The 22609-nt window shown below is 37.3% G+C and overlaps 2 protein-coding genes and 1 long non-coding RNA gene across 3 annotated transcripts in view; 2 read left to right on the top strand and 1 right to left on the bottom strand.

Annotated features, from left to right (window-relative positions):
- Positions 1–8417, top strand: part of LOC140852138 (uncharacterized) — a 32622-nt gene extending 24205 nt beyond the window's left edge. Inside the window, exons 2-3 of the long non-coding RNA XR_012135065.1 lie at positions 7940–8032; positions 8108–8417. This is a non-coding gene — a long non-coding RNA (uncharacterized lncRNA). The remainder of the gene's footprint in view (positions 1–7939; positions 8033–8107) is intronic.
- Positions 8418–11006: 2589 nt separating this feature from the next.
- LOC140852224 (uncharacterized) lies at positions 11007–12285 on the top strand. The gene is made up of 2 exons (XM_073245197.1): positions 11007–12156; positions 12245–12285. Exons 1-2 carry the CDS (start codon positions 11007–11009, stop codon positions 12283–12285), a joined length of 1191 nt encoding a protein of 396 aa, XP_073101298.1.
- A 3364-nt stretch (positions 12286–15649) lies between these two features.
- On the bottom strand, positions 15650–16759 carry LOC140852225 (uncharacterized). Its single transcript, XM_073245198.1, has one exon. The coding sequence runs from the start codon at positions 16757–16759 to the stop codon at positions 15650–15652; it is 1110 nt and encodes a 369-aa protein (XP_073101299.1).
- Positions 16760–22609: the final 5850 nt, after the last annotated feature.

Below are 22609 nucleotides of genomic sequence, written 5' to 3' on the forward strand. Positions count from 1 at the left end.
TAATCTTTGATCCAATAAAGAATCCTTCTTTTTCAAAAAACTTGAAATCTATATTCTTTCCGGATTCCACTTTTCGATCAGAGACAGGTACCTTGCTTGGACTGATTGGAGACTATGTAGAAGCTGAAGTAGGACCTAGAGCTGGGATTGGAGCAGGAGAGGGCTCGACTGCTAATCTTTTTCTACGCACACTCTCTTCCAACCTGCGAACAGATTTTCTTCTTTGCGGTAGCTTCGTTTTGGGAGCCATTTGGACAAAAGAGACTTGCAAAGAGCTTAGGAGACTAAATGAGAGGTAGAGAGGAAAGGATTTTAGAAGAAAAAATAAAAATTTTGGAGAGGTAAATCATCGATTTGGAGAGGAGGGGTTGAATCTAGGGCAAGCTCGAACTGTCCAAATGAGAAAGAAAGAGGAGAGCAAGTTGGTTCCTAAACGGACAATTTGAAGGATGAAAATCGATGGGAAGAGAGATTTGAGAGAAATCTTCGATTCGAGGGAGAAGAGAGGGAGAGCTTTTGGTTCGGTGGGAGAAAGAAGAAGAAGGGCTGAGTCGGCTCAAAGAAAATTTTTCAATAAAAAGAGAGCGCCCAAAGGGTTTTGACAGAATTACAAGTTTATCCTAGGATCAACCCTGGGGGTCGACTCATAACACAAAAAAATTCATAAGAATGATGAAAAAATTTGAAAAAATCCAAAACTTTGAGGAAAAAGTGTCTACCTAGAGATTGATCATGTGAAGTATAGTTTTGAGCTTTTAAGAGAAAGAAGAGATGAGAATTAAGCTCAACGAATTTGGTTCAATGAATTTTTTGGCATTAAGAACGTGGAATTAGAGAGATACTTAAGCTGATGGATCAAGAATTCCTTGTTCTTTTCTAATTTTATAAAATTTATCTTCACTTAAGGTCTTGGTAAAAATATCAGCCAATTATTTCTCAGTACATACATAGTCAAAGAATTATATTATTGTTTTGAACATATTCTCTTATGAAATGATGTCTAATTTCAATATATTTTGATCTAGAGTGCTGAATTGGATTTTTAGTTAGATTGATAGCACTAGTATTATCACATCTTATGGAAGTTTTATTGAGTTTGATGCCAAAGTCCTCAAGTTGTTGCTTAATCCACAAGATTTGAGCACAACAACTTTCGACTGCAATGTATTCGACTTTGGCCGTAGATAGTGCCACCGAATTTTGCTTCTTGCTAAACCAAGAGATTAAGTTAACTTCAAGAAATTGGCAAGTTTCACTAGTACTTTTTCTATCTAATCTACATCCAACAAAATTGACATCTGAATATCCTATTAAGTCAATTGATGAGTTCTTAGAATACCATAGTCTTAGAGTTTGTGTATCATTTAAATATCTTAGGATTCTTTTAACTACATTCAAGTGTGATTCTTTTGGATTTGATTGAAAGCGAGCACAAAGACAAACACTAAATATAATATCTGGTCTACTAGCAGTTAAATATAATAGAGAACTAATCATGCCTCTATAAAATTTTAAGTCTACATTTTTACCTCCTTCATCCTTGTCAAGATTATATGATGGGCTCATAGGTGTACTACTTTGGAACCCTCCATTCCAAATCTTTTGAGTAGTTTTCTTGTATATTTGCTTTGAGTGATGGAGATCCATTCCTTTGTTTGTTTGATTTGGATTTCGAAAAAAAATATAAGTTCTCCCATCATGCTCATCTCGAACTCCCCCTGCATGAGCTTAGCAAAATCTTGACAAAGAGTTTCATTAGTAGACCCAAAAATAATGTCATCAACGTATATTTGTATAACTAAGATATCATCTTGATTTATTTTAATGAAAAGGGTTGTGTCTACATTTCTTCTTGAAAAATCATTATTAAGCAGAAATTTACTTAGCCTTTCATACCAAGTTCTAGGTGCTTGTTTCAAACCATATAATTTTTTTATTTAATTTAAAAATATAATTAGGAAAAGCATGATTTTTAAAATTGGGAGATTATTTTACATAAACTTCTTCAGCAATATATCTATTTAGAAAAGTACTTTTGACATCCATTTGGAATAACTTAAAATTCATAAAGCAAGCATATGCAAGTAAAAGTCTAATTGCTTCTAATCTAGCAGGTGCAAAGGTCTCATCAAAATCAATTCTTTCTTCTTGATTATAACCTTTTGTACCAATCTTGCTTTATTTTTTATCACATTTTCATGTTCATCCAATTTATTCTTATATATCCATTTTATGCCAATTACTGAATAATTTTTTGGTCTTGATACTAAAGTCCATATATTATTTTTTTTGAATTGATTAAGTTCTTCTTACATTGTATTTATCCAATTATAATCTTTTTCAGCTTCATCTAAAAGTCTAATTACTTCTAATCTAGCAACAGGTGCAAAGGTCTCATCAAAATCAATTCTCTCTTCTTAATTATAACTTTTTGCAACCAATCTTGCTTTATTTTTTATCACATTTTTATGTTCATCCAATTTATTCCTATATACCCATTTTATGCCAATTACTGAATAATTTTTAGGTCTTGATACTAAAGTCCATACAATATTTTTTTTGAATTGATTAAGTTCTTCTTGTATTTTATTTATCCAATTATAATCTTTTTCAGCTTCATCTATGGTTTTAGGTTCAAAATGAAAAACAAATGCAAAATGATTGTATGCATCTCTAAGAGAAGAACGAGTTCTTACTCCATATGTAGGATCACCAAGGATCAATTCTTTGGGGTGATTGTGATCATACTTTCATTCTTTAGGTAAATCATTTGAGCCTTGAGATTGTTCTTGTTGTTCTTCACCTTCATCCTCTTGTTTGTTTTCATGTTCTTCTTCATTTTGAATTGTTGAGTCTTTTAGGGTGATCTCCTTCATCCCTTCTATAAGAAGATCTGCATCATTAATACCTTCATTCTTTTTTGAAGGAAGATCGTTAGTTTCATCAAAAACAACATGTATTGACTCCTCTACTACTAAAGTTCTTTTGTTGAAAACTCTAAAAGCTTTGCTAGAAGAGGAGTAACCAAGAAAACTAGCTTCATCGAATTTTGCATCAAATTTTTCTAGTCTTTCTTTACCATTGTTCAAAACAAAACATCGGCAATCAAAAACATGAAAATATACAATATTTGATTTTCTTCCTTTCCAAAGCTCATAAGAAATTTTCTTTAAAATTGATCTAATTAAAGCACGATTTAATATGTAACATGCCGTGTTAATTGCTTCTGTCCAAAAATATCTTAGGAGGTTGCTTTCACATAGCATGGTATGGGCTATTTCTTCAAGGATTCTATTTTTTCTTTCTACTATCCCATTTTGTTGGAGTGTCCTAGGTGCTGAAAAGTTATGGTCAATATCTTTTTCATCATAAAACTTTTAAAAATCTTAATTTTCAAATTCGGTTTCATGATCACTTTGAATATTTTGAATTGAAAAATCTTTTCCATTAGTGACTTTTCGATAAAATTTTGAGAACACATGAAAAGTTTCATCCTTATGTGCCAAAAAGAAGATCCATATAAAACGAGAGAAATCATCAATAATCACAAAGCCATATCATTTTTCACCTAGACTAGTAGTTCTAGTGGGTCCAAATAAATTTATGTGTAATAGTTTAATGGCCTAGAAGTTGAAACAATATTTTTAAATTTGAATGAGACTCTTGTTTGTTTATCTAGTTAGCATACATCATAAATTCTATCATTTTCAAAATTCAATTTGGATAAGCCGGTAACTAATTCTTTTTAATAAGTTTTGAAAGTGAATGCATGCTAATATGTGCAAGCCTACGATGCCAAAGCAACTAGTCTCATTAATCTTGGCATTCAAGGCTACTAGGCATTGCATGTTTATTTTGGAAAGATCATTCAAATCTATCATATAAACATTACCATGTCTATACCCAACAAATTTAATACCCTTATCAATAAGACTAGTCACTATGCAAAATAAAGATTCAAAAATAATTTTATATCTTTTATCACAAAATTGACTGATGCTTAATAGATTATATTTCAAACCATCTACTAATAAAATATTTTCAATATACTTAAAGGGAGTGATACCAATGTTACCTATACCAATGATATTTTCTTTGCCATTGTCACCAAAGGTGACCATCCCTCCATCTTTAGCATCAAGTATGATGAATTGAGATTCATCACCAATCATGTGTCTTGAGCATCCGCTATCAAGATACCATTTCTGATTTGTTCCTTGGGATGCAAGACACACCTACATACAAAAATCAAGTTTTGACTTTAGGTACTCAAGTTTTTTTGGGTCCTCTTTTGTTAGTCACAATGGTTTCTTTTGGAACCCATATTTTTTTTACATTAGAATTTTCAGATTTATTAGAAAAATATGTATAGGATTTGTGTCTTATTTTAACATATTTAAAGCAAGTTATATTTGAAAACTTGTTGATGATGAGTTTACAAAGATATTTTTCAGAAATTTTTGTTTCTTTAAAGGGTTATATTAAAGATCGATTTTATCATAAATGACATTTTGATTGTCAAATATCATTTGAAGTTTATTTGAACTTAAAGTAAACTTTTCAATCATTGATTTTAACTTGGCAATCTCATTTTTTAAGTTCAGATTCTTTTGAGACAAGATTGATTTTTCATTTGAAATAATCTCATTTTCTTTTAGTAAAGATTGATTCTTTGATTTCAATTCTTTGTTTTTTATCCCTAACTTCTTTAGTTCATCAATTAGATCATAAAATACTTCATGAAGTTCTTCAAAGGTAAAGTCATTAGAAGTTTCAGTGTTTACCTCATTTTCATGTGCCATAAGGCACAAGTTGGCTTGTTCATTTGAATCTTCTTCTTCGGAGCTTGACTCATCACTTTTGCTCCATATAGCCATTATAGTTTTTTTCTTATACTTCTTGGGACCCTTCTTAAGTTGTGGACATTCAGACTTAAAGTGTCCCGACTTCTTACATTCATAACAAATAAGGGGTTGCTCCTTATCCTTCTCTTTGCTATGTTCTCCTTTTGTAGGTGACCTCTTCCTCATTCCTTGTCTTCTTTTCTTCAAAAACTTCTTAAACTTTCTAGAAATAAGGACTATTTCTTCATCCTGCTCTTCATTTTCTGTATCATTGGATTCTTCATCAAGTTGAGCAGTAGATTTGAGGATGATTGTCCTCTTCTTTTTGACATCTTCTTCTTGATATTGTTTCATGCTTAGCTCGTGTGTTATTAGCGATTCTAGAAGCTCCTCCATGGGTAAGATATTCAGATCTTTGGCTTTTTGGATTGTGGTCACTTTGGCCTCTCAAGTCCTTGGTAAAGATCTAAGAATCTTTCTCACGAGATCACTGTTAGAATAAAATCTATCAGGACTTTTTAGATCATTAATAATATCAGTAAAACGAGTAAATATTTCAATTATTGATTCATCATGCTCTATTTTAAAGAGTTCATATTTATGCACAAGCATATTAATTTTTGATTCCTTCACTTAATTAGTTCCTTCATGAGTTACTTCTAGTCTATCCTATATTTTCTTAGCTGACATGCATGTTGAAATACGATTGAATTCATTAGCATCTAGAGCACAATATAAAACATTCATGGCTTTTGCATTAAGTTGAGCCATTTTCTTGTCAACCTCATCCCATTCTTTTTCGGATTTGGTTGATTCCACACCATCAATTATTTTAGTGGATGTGTGTGGTCCATTTACTATGATACTCCACATATTATAGTCAAGTGCTTGAATAAAGATTTTCATCCGAGCTTTTCAATAGGTATAATTTGACCCATTGAAAAGTGGAGGTCGGTTTGTGGACTGTCCCTCGGCTAGTGAAGCACCAACTTGAGTTGCCATAGATCTTTAGCTCTTTGATGGTTAAATCAAAGTAGGTCTAGAGCACTGGGCTCTAATACCACTTGTTGTCCAGCTATGCAATCCAAGAGGGGGGGTGAATTAGATTTTTGAAAATTTTAAATTAATTTAGAACTACAAGGATTAAGTAATAAAAGGCAAGTTAGTTGAAGTGAGTGATTTAAGCAAGGTGAAGATATTAGATGCAAGAGTGCAAGAAGGAAAAGAAAATAAGATAGAGAACAAGTAAGCACACCACAAACAATCAAGATTTATAGTGGTTCGGTGCCAACCTTGCACCTACATCTACTCCCTAAGCTCCTACTTGGGAATTCAAATCTACTAAACCGTATTCAACAAGAATACAACGTCAGTACCTCCGACTCTAGCTATCCCAAGCTAGAACACTTATTTTCTGGGTACAAGCCAATCCAATACAATCCGATTCAAGGTTCGGATCAACCTTTCCACATTTTGGAACCCTTCCAAAACTAAAGATGAACTCAAAAACAGAGTATAACAGTTAATCACATGGAAATACAAATGTAGCTCATTTAATGAGCAAATAAAGTTTTAAATACACTTTACACAACAATGAAGAAGCTTTTCTGATTCTCTTCAAGGTTGTTCAAGACTTGAATGAGCTCTTGAGGAGTTGGTGAATTTGAAAATGAAAGCTTCTTAACTTCGAGAGAGCTTTTTGCATAGGGCTGAATTGAATGCTTGAAGATGCTTCTTTATTCTCTCCTTTAAGTGTCTTTTATAACTTTAAATGATGGTGGAGAATAATCTGGACTGAAATAGAGCCGTTGGAGATCATTAAATGAGAATTAAATATACCAAAATAAGCTGAAAAACTAGCCATTATGGAGTTTTTCTGTCGTAGGGGTCAACTCATAAGGTCGACTCATACACATGAGTCGGCTCATGGGGTCGACTTCTGTGGCACAGAATAGAAAATGACTGTTCTATAATTTTAGCGTACACAGCAACAGAGGTCGACTCATAGGATCGACTCATGCACAGAGGTTGACTCATGGGGTCAACTCAATTGAATGTGCCAGCTAAAAAATCAGCGTGCCGTTCAGTTCCTTTTGATATGAGTCGACTTATGGGGTCGACTCAATTTTATAAACATGATTTTCTTTCAAAATACACATCCAAAAATATTGAGATTGCCTCCAAAAGATCATAAATCTTCTGTTCTTGCTCGTGAGGCTTTCGAGTTAGGACTTGGTGAAATTACGATTTTGTTCCTGAAAAATAATAAATCTTTTTTTAAGCCAAAATCATTAGTAACCCCCTCAAATGCTTTGTAATCATCAAAATCAATTCAAGGAGCAACAGGCAGTCTATGGTGATGGGAAGCAAAATTGAAGTTTCTAGTGTGTCCCTGATTTGGCACTGAATAAGTATTTTTGGTCCTGTTTATTTTTGTTTGGAACCACGTGCATTTGTTTTTCTTCCTAGCATGTAGTTTAACTTGTAATAGTTGATGATCTTGTTTGTTTCAAACTACCAGTTGCTTGCTTCATTTTGTAGCATTGTTACATCATCTCTGATCTGCAATTTAGTTGAAAATTAGTTTTCTCACCAGTAGTTGATAAATACTAAGTGAGCTTTGCATCAAGCTTGAGAAATGTGGATCAGGCACTAATTTTTGGTGTCCCTTTGTGGGGCTTTGTAACTAACCAAGCTTTATAGCTTTATATTCTGATGCTGTTTAGTTAATCATGTTTGAGATTATCCAGAAGTAGGTAATCTGTGTATGGTAGAACTTTTTTTTTTCCTCCCTGTTGGATACAGTAGAACTAGACTATATGGTGCTTGCACCATCATTTGTCAGTAATGTCAGCTCTCACTCAATCATCCAATATGTTGGGCTTTGATCCCTGGGTTAGCTGATGTTTTTTTATTTTCTATCTTCAAAAACAAGAAAACCGATTAGCATCTTAGAATAGATAGACACAAACAAAGATCCTAAATACGTACCATATGGAGTTTATTTGGTAAATGAATATGAACTTTTTGTACTATGAAATTACAGTTGTTAAGTCATTAGAAGATGACTTGAGTTTTATATTTTCCCCCTGCAGGTCAATGGATTGTTAGCTCTAATGGAAAGTGGGCATATTGGAACATTCAACTTGGGCCATCCAGGGAAATTCACCATGGTGGAGATTGCTGAGGTTTGTCTGAGAATTGTTTTCACATGAACTGCATCTAGCATCTTTCCCCAAGTAACTGCATCTCTATCTCTGCAGGCTGTCAAAGAAACAACTATTCAACGTGCTACTCCCTTAAAAGCCCCCTCTGAGGCAAGGCAAGTTCTGTATGCTGTTTAGCTTTGTCATACCGGTACGATTTCAGAGAACAACTTATTAAGTGCCCTTGCAGCAGCACAGGATTTGAAAGCAAAATACAAAATATTTCTATTATTATAGTGTTGAAGAATCCCCAATCCAACAGGCTGTAACCATTTGCTCTACACTATTGGCTTTCTTCTTCTTTCATGTAGACTGGTCTGGCAATTGCCATGATCTATGTTAGCTGTGACTGAAATTTTGAATACTATTATTAATTTCCAAGATGATGACGTCAAAGTAATATTGGAGAGGAAAAAAAAAAGTAAGAAAAAAATGGGGGAAAAAAAAAAAACTTAGATCCACAGTGATTCAGAGAACCCTGTTCATGTTCTCCCTCTCACCAATGGACTTGACTATGGCAAGCCTATTTGCACGATGATGTCTTCCTGTGCAACCGACACCTGCAATGTGAGACTCTGACAAACCCAGGTGGTGGACCCCAAAGAATCCGAGGCTGTCAGCCCTCCTGCCTTCCTGGAAGGTGACCCTTCATTGCCTCCATGTGACTGCTGTTTATCACGTAAATCCCTTGCACCTTCTTGATGCTTGGAAGTCGGCAGTAGGGTGTTTTAGAGGTCTTCCAGCTCTGGGCGGGAACTGGGAAGTGTCCGGCTTTTGGTTGATGGACTACTGCTGATGAAGATGGACTATTTGGTCTATTTTGAATGAAGTCAGTGGATGGATTTCATGAGCAGGGATTTGGAATTTGGATGAGTCATTTGGTTCTATGCGGAGTGGGTCACATGGTTGAGATGGGGAACAAGTATACGTGCTAGCAACCTAACAACTCCATTTCTAAAGCCATGTTCTCTGTATTTAAGTGAGAAATTCTTTGTACACCGTCGGCGGTGTAGAAATACGCACACCATCCATGATGATTGGTTCATGCATGGGGTTGGGGTGCGATGTATAAAAAAAAAAATTTTTTTCATGGGCTCCGGGCGGGAACCAATTACTGTGGAGGGTGCGCACGGTCCTGTGCTGCCTGCAGTGCGCAAAGAATTTCTTTATTTAAGTTCATCTGTAGCCCAAGACAATTATTCAGAAATTCATTTAAGTTCATCTGTAGCCCAAGACAATTATTCTAGCTGAATGACAAGCGCCAATGCCACGAGCAAGACTTCCATGCCACCTCTAGATCTCTAATTTCAAGCTCTTTCGCTACCTTGGCCTAAGAAACTGTTAGAGGTATAGTCCTGCAATCCATGCCATCTACCATAGAAATTTCAAAAGAACATAAGAGGTTGGGATGCCATGCAACTTAATTATTTGAGAGCCACAGTACTTGTGAGTCTCTGGTTAAAATTAATTCAAGGAAAAAAGGGGGAAAAAAAGGAGTGAGCCGGTATGCTTTGAATTAAAACACTAATTAGTACCAATCATCGTCTGATATTTAATGGCTAGCTTCGCCAACAATTGCAAGGATTCAAATCATTCAATTAATACTTTCATGAAATCTATATACAAATTTATAAAAACTTTTATAAATTTTGTTAGCAATAAAAGTGCTAACTTTCGGTGTTGATCATGAGAACTGCAAACTCATGGGAGATCCCATTGGTGCAAAAGATGATAGCTTTATTAAATTTCCATCAAACAAAAAGAAATAGAAATTATCGCCACCAAATTCATTGCTTTCAAGTTGCACTTCTTTTCTTCTTTCCTTTTCTTTTCCCCTCTTGAATAGAGGCACTTCTTAATACTACTAAGAAAACTGCTACGAAAAAAAAAAGAATGGATTCAACATCAGCATCAAATATGATTTGCAGCTGCAGCTAGGTACCTTGAAGTCAAAAATGGCAGAATGTTGGCTCCACCATTGACAAATATAAGCATTCCTCTGAACTATGGCTATGAAGGCTGGCAGTCCTTGTTCATCAAAAAAAAAAAAAAAGGGCTGGTAACCTTTGTCAATATCATGCATGTAATTTCCTGGAAAGAACCCATCCGTCAGATGGTAAAGGCCGACACACCTAGCTCAGGATTCCAGTGCAAAATCAATCAGCAGGGTGTGGTACAAGAGTCCAGATACTAGTCACCATAATGTATCTTCACATATCAAGCTGTTTCCTTTTCCTTTCAAATTCAAATCTAGACCTTAGCTTGCTCGAGCCATCTACCAAGTTACTTACCATAAGAAACAGCTAAAGCTTGGACCAAAGAACTTTATGTCAGAGAGTCCACATCCAGGAAAAAGAGATGAGGAAGCTGAATGGGTTAAGGAACAGATAGTCCATGGTCTAAAGTTTGTAATTTCCCGAGTCAAAGTATGTTTTTGTTGAGGCTGTGAAGGAGCTGAGGTCCTTTCATTTCCCAAGTGAGGAGGTAACTTTGCCCGTCCGGCCAAGCAAACATACCACTTTCCCTTTTAAATGTTGAAAATAAATAAATTTAATTATGCTTTGGATCAAGAGATATTTTTTTTGTATTCTTAAGACTCCTTGTTTCAAGAGAAGATATTGGAATTAGAAAACTAAATTAATGTTATCTTGTTATTAGCAATGACTCTTGGTATTTTCTATGAAATGCACTTAGAATTCCTCTCTTTGTATAAAATCAAAGTGTCATTCATAATTATGACTCTTTAGTATTTTGTGTAGAGGATAGTTGAAGGGTTGTAAAATTATCTATACAAAGGGATGTACTTGAGTCACTTTGAATTAAGAGTGTTGAAGGAATATCAAACAAAGCTAAAGTTCTCTTCTTGCAAAAATCTCTATCCTCTTCATTTATTAGTGAGAAATACTTCAATACTCCTCTCTTCCTCTATCCATCACAACAAAGTGGTATCAGAGCTATGGCTAATGTAGGAGGACTTTCACAATTTTCTCTTCCTCGTCTTACTAACACCAACTATGAGAATTGGAGTATCCATATGAAGGCGTTGCTTGGATCTCAAGATATTTGGGACATAGTTGAAAGAGGTTATGAAGAAGCTGAAGAAGCGGATACTCTGACGGTGCAACAACGAGAGGTCCTGCGGGATAAGAGGAAGAAAGATAAGAAGGCTCTCTACTTCATCTATCAAGCCATAGATGAGTCGGCTTTTGAGAAGATTGCGACGGCCATAACTTCTAAAGAAGCATGGGAGATTCTTCAAAATGCATACAAAGGAATTAAGAAAGTGAAGAAAATTCACCTTCAAACTCTTAGAGGTGAATTTGAAGCCCTACAAATGAAAGAGTCCGAATCCATCTTGGATTTCTTTACAAGAGTCTTGACCATTGTAAATCAATTGAGGAGAAATGGTGAGACACTTGATGACAATCGGGTCGTAGAGAAAATCCTACGATCTTTGGACCATAAATTTGATTATGTTGTGGTGGCCATTGAAGAGTCCAAAGATTTGGACACTATGACGGTGGATGAGCTTATGGGTTCACTTCAAGCCTATGAACAAAGAATACTAAAGAGAAGACAAGAGTCATTGAAGCAAGTTCTGCAAAGCAAGCTCTCCGTCAATGATAAGAAGGATGAGTCAAGAGGCGAAAGTAGCCAAAGAAGCCGTGGTCGTGGTCGAGGACGTGGTCATGGTAGAGGTCGAGCCTATGGTCGTGGTAGAGGCCGTGGTGACCACAACAATGTTGAGGAAGGCAACCAAAATCACGGAGGAAGAGGACAAAGAGGTAGAGGCCGAAGGTATGACAAAGATCAAGTTCAATGTTACAATTGCAATAAGTTTGGGCATTACTCTTTTGAGTGCTACTCTAATCAATCTAATCAAGTTCATGAGAAAGCAAATTATGCCAAAAAAGATGATGATGAAGATGACGTGCTTCTACTAGCACGAAAAGGAGGAGATGCTACCAATCAAAATATGTGGTACTTGGATTCCGGTGCAAGTAACCACGTGTCCGGGCATAAAGAAATTTTCATGGAACTTGATGAAACGGTGAATGGTCATGTCTTATTTGGAGATGCTTCTAAGGTAAAGGTGAAGGGCATTGGTAAGATATTTATTCAACTCAAAGATGGAAGCCAACAATTTATTTTCAATGTCTATTATGTGCTTGATATAAAAACCAACATTCTTAGTGTTGGGCAACTCTTGGAGAGAGGATTTAATATGCAACTGAAAGAAGGAAGGTTCTATTTAAGGAAACAAAATAAATTGATTGCTCAAGTTCCTATGTCAAATAACCGCATGTTTATGCTAAATATAAATCATGTTATTGCTAAATGTCTAAGTGCATGTATGAAAGATGTTTCTTGGCTTTGGCATTTGCGGTTCGGACATGTAAACTTCGGTGCTATAAAACTTCTTTCAAGTAAGAGAATGGTGAAAGGGCTGCCCTATATTGATGCCCCTAATAATATATGTGAGGGGTGTGTTTTTGGCAAACATCCAAGGAGGAGCTTTCCAAAGGAGTCTTATAATAAAGCAAAAACACCACTTCAACTCATCCATACCGACATTTGCGGATCGATTACTCCTAGCTCATTTGGAGGTCGTCATTATTTTCTAATTTTTATTGATGATTTTAGCAAAAAAATATAGGTGTACCTTTGGAAAGAAAAGTCAGAAGCATTTCAAGCTTTCAAGGAGTTTAAAGCTTTGGTGGAGAATCAAAGTGGTTATACTATCAAGGCGTTGCGGTCAGATCGTGGAGGAGAATTCACATCCAAGGAGTTTGAAATTTTTTATAAATCTCATGGTATTTAGAGACCCTTGACCGCACCATACTCACCTCCGCAAAATGATGTCGCAGAAAGAAAAAATCGGACTATACTTGATATGGTCCGAAGTATGCTTAAAACAAAAGAGATGCCGAAGGAGTTTTGGGGCGAGACCGTCAATTGTGCAGTCTACTTGCTTAATAGATGTCCTACAAAAAATTTAGAAGGGATAACACCACAAGAAGCATGGAGTGGTTACAAGCCCAATATCTCTCATTTGAAGGTGTTTGGGTGCATAGCTTATGCACATATTCCAGATCAAAGGAGAAGCAAGTTAGATGATAAAAATTTGTCATGCATCTTTATCGGATATGATCCAAGATCTAAGGCCTACAAACTCTATGAACCAAAAGAGAAGAAAGTCATTATAAGCCGAGATGTAGAGTTTCAAGAAGATGGCATTTGGAATTGGAACACTAACATGGTGATGATACAAGATGAAGAACAAATCAAGGAGCAAACTAGAGAACCAACACCACCTTCATCTCCTATTTCATCGGATGAAGAAGATTCAACATCAATAAAGACAAGGAGCATTCAAGATTTATATGAGGTGATAACTCTCCTAAATCTTATTTGTCTTTTTACTAATGAAGAAATAATTTCTTTTGAAGATGCTATCAAAGATGAGAAGTGGAGGAAAGCCATGAATGAGGAGATAAAAGCCATAGAGAAGAATGAGACATGGGAACTCACTTCTCTACCATAAGGTTTTGAGCCGATTGGAGTAAAATGAATTTTTAAAATCAAAAAGAATGCACAAGGTGAAGTAGAGAAATACAAAGCACGACTTGTGGCTAAAGGCTACAAGCAAAAGGCCGGGATTGACTACGAAGAGGTCTTTGCTCCCGTTGCTCGAATAGAAACCGTTCGCTTGGTGATTTCTTTAGCAACTCAAAATAAATGGAAGATTTTTCAACTTGATGTCAAATCAGTCTTTCTTAATGGCTATTTGAATGAAGAGGTATATATTGATTAACCTAAAGGTTATGTCAGAAGTGGGCAAGAAGACAAAGTGTTGAAATTAAAAAAGACTCTTTACGGTTTGAAACAAACACCTAGAGGTTGGAACTCAAGAATTAATACATATTTCAAAGTTAATGGCTTTGTTCAATGCCCCTATGAACAAGCTCTCTATGTCAAAAAGAATGATGGAAATATATTGCTTGTCTCATTATATGTTGATGATCTTATCTTCACCGGTAATTTTACACAATTGATCAAAGAATTCAAACAAGCAATGGCGAAGGAGTTTGAAATGACTGACATAGGACTTATGTCTTATTTTCTTGGCTTAGAGGTGAATCAATTAGAAAATAGGATTTTTCTTTCCCAAGAGCATTATGCAAAGGAAGTGGTTAAAAGGTTCAAGATGGAAGAATGCAATCCTATTAGCACACCAGTGGATTGTGGTGCAAAATTATCCAAGAATGATGAAGGTAAGGTAATTGATTCTACACTCTACAGAAGCTTGGTAGGATGTTTGAGGTACTTGACATGTACAAGACCAGATATACTATATAGTGTTGATCTGGTGAGTCGATTCATGGAGGAACCAAAATCAACCCATTGGAAGGCGGCTAAGAGAATCCTACGTTACATTCAAGGTACTCTAAGCCTTGGTTTATTCTATTCTTATTCAAATAACTTTCAATTTGAAGGCTATTCTGATAGTGATTGGGGTGGAGATATGGATGATCGAAAAAGCACTTTCGGATTTGTATTTTTTATGGGTGATACGGCATTCTCATGGATGTCAAAGAAGCAATTGATTGTTACTCTCTCAACTTGTGAAGCCAAATATATTGCAGCATCTACATGTGTTAGTCATGCAATATGGCTAAGAAACTTGCTAAAAGAAATTAATTTTGATCAAAATGAAGCTACACAAATTTATATTGATAGCAAGTCGGCAATTGCTTTGGAAAAAAATTCGATCTATCATCAAAGGAGCAAACATATAGATGTTCGCTTTCATTCAATCCGGGAGCATGTGAAGAACAAAGATGTGGAGCTTATTTATGTAAAGACTCATGATCAAATTGCGGATATTTTTACTAAACCACTTGGAGTTGATCTCTTCAACAAATTCAAAGGTCTACTTGGTATGAAGGATGGAAGATAATTAAGTTTAAAGGGGGGTATTGAAAATAAATAAACTTAATTGTGCTTTGGATCAAGAGATGTTTTTTTTGTATTCTCAAGACTCCTTGTTTCAAGAGAAGGTATTGGAATTAAAAAACTAAATTAATGTTATCTTGTTATTAGCAATGACTCTTGATGTTTTCTATGAAATGCACTTAGAATTCTTCTCTTTGTATAAAATCAAAGTGTCATTCATAATTATGACTCTTGGTATTTTGTATAGAGGATAGTTGAAAGGTTGTAAAATTATCTATATAAAGGGATGTACTTGAGTCACTTTGAATTAAGAGTGTTGAAGGAATATCAAACAAAGCTAAAGTTCTCTTCTTGCAAAAATCTCTATCCTCTTCATTTTTTAGTGAGAAATACTTCAATACTCCTCTCTTCCTCTATCCACCACAACAAAGTGGTGGACTTATTCAAGATAAGCTCTAGTTGTGGTGGATAGAGGAAGAGAGGAGTATTGAAGTATTTCTTACTAAGAAATGAAGATGATAGAGATTTTTGCAAGAAAAGAACTTTAGCTTTGTTTGATATTCTTTCAACTCTCTTCAAGAGTTGCCCAATACTAAGAATGTTGGTTTTTATATCAGGCACATAATAGACATTGGACATAAATTATTGGCTTCCATCTTTGAGTTGAATAAGTATCTTACCAATACCCTTCACTTTTACCTTAGAAGCATCTCCAAATGAAACATGACCATTCACCATTTCATCAAGTTCCATGAAAATTTCTTTATGCCCGGACATGTGGTTACTTACACCGGAGTCCAAGTACCACATATTTTGATTGGTAGCATCTCCTCCTTTTCGTGCTAGTAGAAGCACGTCATCTTTATCATCATCTTTTTTGGCATAATTTGCTTTCTCATGAACTTGATTAGATTGATTAGAGTAGCACTCAAAAGAGTAATGCCCAAACTTATTGCAATTGTAACATTGAACTTGACCTTTGTCATACCTTCGGCCTCTACCTCTTTGTCCTCTTCCTCCATGATTTTGGTTGCCTTCCTCAACATTGTTGTGGTCACCACGGCCTCTACCACGACCATAGGCTCGACCTCTACCATGACCACGTCCTCGACCATGACCACGGCTTCTTTGGCTACTTTCGCCTCTTGACTCATCCTTCTTATCATTGACGGAGAGCTTGCTTTGCAGAACTTGCTTCAATGGCTCTTGTCTTCTCTTTAGTATTCTTTGTTCATAGGCTTGAAGCGAACCCATAAGCTCATCCACCGTCATAGTGTCCAAATCTTTGGACTCTTCAATGGCCACCACAACATAATCAAATTTATGGTCCAAAGATCGTAGGATTTTCTCTACGACCTGATTGTCATCAAGTGTCTCACCATTTCTCCTCAATTGGTTTACAATGGTCAAGACTCTTGTAAAGAAATCCGAGATGGATTCGGACTCTTTCATTTGTAGGGCTTCAAATTCACCTCTAAGAGTTTGAAAGCGAATTTTCTTCACTTTCTTAATTCCTTTGTATGCATTTTGAAGAATCTCCCATGCTTCTTTAGAAGTCGTGGCCGCCGCAATCTTCTCAAAAGCCGACTCATCTATGGCTTGATAGATGAAGTAGAGAGCCTTCTTATCTTTCTTCCTCTTATCCCACAGGACCTCTCGTTGTTGCACCGTAAGAGTATCCGCTTCTCCAGCTTCTTCATAACCTCTTTCAACTATGTCCCAAATATCTTGAGATCCAAGCAACGCCTTCATATGGATACTCCAATTCTCATAGTTGGTGTTGGTAAGACGAGGAAGAAAAAATTGTTAAAGTCCTCCTACATTAGTCATAGCTCTGATACCACTTTGATTCTCCACCAAAGCTTTAAACTCCTTGAAAGCTTGAAATGCTTCTGACTTTTCTTTCCAAAGGTACACCCATGTGTTTCTGCTAAAATCATCAATAAAAGTTAGAAAATAACGACGACCTCCAAATGAGCTAGGAGTAATCGGTCCGCAAATGTCAGTATGGATGAGTTGAAGTGGTGTTTTTGCTTTATTATAAGACTCCTTTGGAAAGCTCCTCCTTGGATGTTTGCCAAAAATACACCCCTCACATATATTATTAGGGGCATCAATATAGGGCAGTCCCTTCACCATTCTCTTACTTGAAAGAAGTTTTAGAGCACCGAAGTTTACATGTCCGAACCGCAAATGCCAAAGCCAAGAAACATCCTTCATACATGCACTTAAACATTTAGTAATAACATAATTTATATTTAGCATAAACATGTGATTATTTGACATAGAAACTTGAGCAATCAATTTATTTTGTTTCTTTAAATAGAAGCTTCCTTCTTTCAGTTGCATATCAAATTCTCTCTCCAAGAGTTGCCCAACACTAAGAATGTTGGTTTTTATATCAGGCACATAATAGACATTGAAAATAAATTGTTGGCTTCCATCTTTGAGTTGAATAAATATCTTACCAATGCCCTTCACCTTTACCTTAGAAGCATCTCCAAATGAAACATGACCATTCACCATCAAGGTTACAAGCTCTGATACCATAGCTCTGATACCATATAATTCTCCTCTTCATTCAAATAGCCATTAAGAAAGGCTGATTTGACATCAAGTTGAAAAATCTTCCATTTATTTTGAGTTGCCAAAGAAATCACCAAGCGAACGGTTTCTATTCGAGCAACGGGAGTAAAGACCTCCTCGTAGTCAATCCCGACCTTTTGCTTGTAGCCTTTAGCCACAAGTCGTGCTTTGTATTTCTCCACTTCACCTTGTACATTCTTTTTGACTTTAAAATCCCATTTTACTCCAATCGGTTCAAAACCTTCTGGTAGAGAAGTGAGTTCCCATGTCTCATTCTTCTCTATGACTTTTATCTCCTCATTCATGGCTTTCCTCCACTTCTCATCTTTGATAGCATCTTCAAAAAAAATTATTTCTTCATTAGCAAAAATACAAATAAGATTTAGGGGAGTTGTCATCTCATATAAATCTTGAATGCTCCTTATCTTTATTGATGTTGAATCTTCTAAGGTAAAGGTGAATGGCATTGGTAAGATACTTATTCAACTCAAAGATGGAAACCAACAATTTATTTCCAATGTCTATTATGTGCCTGATATAAAAACCAACATTCTTAGTATTGGGTAACTCTTGGAGAGAGGATTTGATATGCAATTGAAAGAAGGAAGCTTCTATTTAAGAAAACAAAATAAATTGATTGCTCAAGTTTCTATGTCCAATAACCGCATGTTTATGCTAAATATAAATCATGTTATTGCTAAATGTCTAAGTGCATGTATGAAGGATGTTTCTTGGCTTTGGCATTTGCGGTTTGGACATGTAAACTTCGGTGCTCTAAAACTTCTTTCAAGTAAGAGAATGGTGAAAGGGCTGTCCTATATTGATGTTTCTAATAATATATGTGAGGGGTGTACTTTTGGCAAACATCCAAGGAGGAATTTTTCAAAGGAGTCTTATAATAAAGCAAAAACACCACTTCAACTCATCCATACCGACATTTGCGGACCGATTACTCCTAGCTCATTTGGAGGTCGTCGTTATTTTCTAACTTTTATTGATGATTTTAGTAGAAAAACATAGGTGTACCTTTTAAAAAAAAAGTCAGAAGTATTTCAAGCTTTCAAGGAGTTTAAAGCTTTGGTGGAGCTGAAGTCCTTTCATTTCCCAAGTGAGGAGGTAACTTTGCCCGTCCGGCCATGCAAACATACCACTTTCCCTCTTAAAATCTCTTCCTGCCTGACCTAAACTATGACCTGATGGCTCTTTGGCACGCATGTTAGCTATAGACTGAAACAATGCTCTAAAAACTTCATGACTCATAAGCAAGTTATAGAGTGACATTGAGTGTCTTTTTTTGGTTACATGATATTGAGTTCAAGAGATAATAAATGTAACAAATCGTAGTTACCAGTAGAGCAATGAAGCGAAAGGTAAGGAAGATGATTCAATGGCCTCTATCCTATTTATAGCTTTAGAAGAGTGAAAGCTGCTGTAAGCCCCAATGCTGGCATCTGGTATCCTGTAAAGTATCATTTTATAATGCCTGTTGATCGACTCTGGGAAAAGAGAAGGCAAGGATGGTAGCACGTTCTTGGACAAGGGAGTACCTTGCCCAATTCAAAAAAGGTATGAGCGGTGGAAATGCAAGCCTTTTAGAAAGTCAGGACAATCTCTAAATCTTCGTGACTGCCCAAATGTAACTATATGAAGGGATATGGTACTCAAATTAAACGCAGCATTTTTTTTTTCTGACATAGATTTAAGCCAATTGTGCCAGCTAGTTCGGCAAATTCAGACATCCACGTCATCCAGCTGAGGTACACAGCATTGGTATTGCCACAATGGTCACAAGGCTCTCTCCTAGTCCTGAAGCCACTCATACATTTGGCAAGTAATTGTTATGAGTTGATCTATTGATTCCCTCTAGTATGATAGGATTCATAATTTGAGTAGGGAGAAGAAGGGATATTCAAATGATCATGGATCGTGTTGCGGCTGAAATCCATCTTGGGCCGAAGGCGATGGATAGAGATGACGTCCGGTGGATTGACGGTGGTCGGACCTGTAAAAAAAATGTCCATCGAAAATGGCTCCAGTTGGGACCCTCCGATGCTCAAGTCAGATGTTCCGCAACAGGTGGAAAAGAACGAATGTTTATGAGAGGGACAAGAGGCATACCTAGAGGATCCTTGTTTTATCTTTTTATAGGTGAGATTAGAACCTTGGAGAGTAGGAAGGTCGTAAAGGACCTTTTTACCCTTCATTATGCCCTTGAAAACCATGCCTTGCCCTCTCACTTTTTGAGGATTGATGAGTGGTATCATCTCATAGCAAGTAGAGACCATCTCTATTAATATCATGAGTTGACAGTTGGAAGCTTTGAGAATGGTATGGTTTTGTTCATAACTATCTTTATATTTAAATAGGATGATGTAATCGGACCGTTGAGAAATCTCTAGGAGTCATCATGATAAGCCGTTGCCTTTAATGATCTGACTTAACAACTATTTGAAGACTTTGCATAAATGTTATCAGGCGTGGTAGCCGAATCATAGATCGGGAGAGATAGGCCTTGGGCTGGTTATGCATTGACAGGAGGTGAGTTTAGTGTGAATGCTGGAGCTAGAGCCAAGGATCGAAGTCCGAGGTTTGCTGGTCTGGATTGGATGCCGAAGTGACTTGGTCCCACGTGGGGTGACATGGTCCGATGGGATCGTGCAAGGGCCGATCTCTTCAAAGTAATGAGTTGTAATAGTGAATGGCTTCAAGGCCGGTTAGGAGTAAGGTTCTGTCAAAAATCTTTGAGGAAGAAACTTGAGTCGTGGTATCCCTTGGGTTAGCATCTAAGGTTCAGTAGCCTGACTTTGGATCGGCCAAGATCTAATTTCGGTAGAGGCCTCTATTTGACTTCGGCTCTGGCCATGTTCCTGTCACTGAGATTATGACAACTAGAAGCTGAGAGTATGGGAGGCTTGCTCTACTCATTAAAAGGGGGTGATGTGACAGCACCATAAAGAAGCCTCTTAGGGACTAACGGCCAAAGTTGGGAGTGGAGGCCGATGCCAGGATCAGAGGCTGAGAGGAGGTTGGATGCATGTGGAGAGCATGGACATCTGCGGGCGAAAGCCGGATGCACGGGTGCATCCTCATCCTTCTCTTCCTCTCCTACCACCTTTTCTCTATCCTCCATCTCCTCCTTTTTTCCTTTTGCCTTGCTGTGATTCTTGTGGGAGGATGGGGCAAGAGAGAGAGGCAATCAATGCCTCTGCCAAGTTCAGATGACCCAAGACAATCCTCGTAATATATACAATGGATGATGCACAATCGAAAATTAATAAAGTACACAGGGCAGCATGGCTGATGAAGACCTTTTAGTACTGACATGGGCTGATTAAATTGTTAACATGCTGGACCTTCGGTCTCTTCTTATTTTCGGTCTAGGCAAAATTTCTTCCAAAACATGCCCTCTTACTTTCAAGCCTGAGTCTTGGCTCGAGCGAAGGGAGTACTGCAGGTAGAATGGGCCGAAGATACAGGAACTTGATGCTTTTTAGTTGAGATATGCATGCAACTTTTGACGGATGTGAGGAGTTGCAGAGGAACAATGATAAGCTGCATTTCGAAAAGCAATGCATATTGGGGAGTGTGGATTTTCATGCAGCACTTGATCGGGATTTGCGTATCTCATGCATGATATTAAGTCACTGCTGGAGAATAGGTCAAGGTAGAGACGAACAAAGTTCGAATTCATGCACATTTGAACTGGGCGCTGGAGAATCCAATGTAGGTTTCTTTAAAAGGGATGGTGCTAGAGGCTTCGTTGCACGGTCCTTTTGGAGGAAGGCCTTGATTCCATCGAAGATGTGAGTGAGCATAGGGAGCTCCTCGCTCCAATCTTTCTCCTCTATTCGAAGTAATCATGGATAAAAAAATTTTGATTAGGCTGGTACATGGTCCAGACTTGAGGCTCGATGTAGGGACCGGACATTTGTACACTCAGGTATTACAATGTGTCATTCGTAATGGGAGCAGTGATGGTCCATAAAGGAGAGATCGACTATAGCAAGCATCCAAAAACTTCGAAGCTTCTTGTGAGTGACTATGGTTTTGCCCGAAGCCAGATATAGGGGCTAGTGAAGCGGCGTGCACAAGAGGGCTATGGGGTCATAGTCAGCCTCAGACCATCAAAGTTATATACGAGCATGCAAGGAGCCTTCGGGTATGCAAACCCGATGCAGTCTGATGCCGATGGGGCTGCATTGTGCATGCACACAGGGAGCATGGGGGCCGTTTAAAAGGACCTCGACATCGATAGAGGATAGATGCATGCACAGAGGAAAATTTAGATCTACCTTCAAAAAGTCCTACCCGAAGATAGTGGGGAGTCGGAGAGGTGAGGCTCGATTTATCCCAGAGACTGGTTCAATCCACACCATGGAATTCGAGGTGGTGAGAGTCAATCTTCTAAAAGTGATAAGTTGTAATAGTGAATAACTCAGAGATTGATAAGGAGTAAGGATCAACTCAAAACTTTCAGAAAAAATGCTAAAGTTGAGGTTTTCCTCGGCTCCACTCCCGATACTCAGATATTGCCTTAGGGCTAGTGACCAAGGGGTCAGTCGAAGGTAGAATCAATTGTTCGAATCTCGATTGTTAGTCGAAATGGGGTTCGCTGGTCGATGCATGGATCGATAGGAAATTGGAGTCGGTGGTCGAGGCGGGGATCGGTGCTATGACCTTCGTCGGGACCTCTTCTCTATTCATTGAGAGATTAAGGTCAAGGGTGGAAGGGCCCAACTGGCGCACAGTCGATAAGTGGAGTGACGTAGCTAGATGGTATGTCCTGATAAGTTTGTATAAAGAGAAATGATTAGTGTCCTCCGGCTTGGACCTCAGACGGAGTATGGCTAATCGATGCTCGATTGGGGGTCAGTCAGAAAGGAGATCAGTCGAATCACTGAAGTCTGCCTAAGGCCCATTAGCCGCTGGGACTGGCCATTAGATTAGGATCTGAAAGTCGGGATCGGCTTAATCCCAAGAGGGGGCTTCGGACCATGGCACGGGTATTGGGGAACC

The sequence above is a fragment of the Elaeis guineensis genome, chromosome 10, assembly GCF_000442705.2.
Source record: "Elaeis guineensis isolate ETL-2024a chromosome 10, EG11, whole genome shotgun sequence".
Taxonomy (NCBI): Eukaryota; Viridiplantae; Streptophyta; class Magnoliopsida; order Arecales; family Arecaceae; genus Elaeis; species Elaeis guineensis.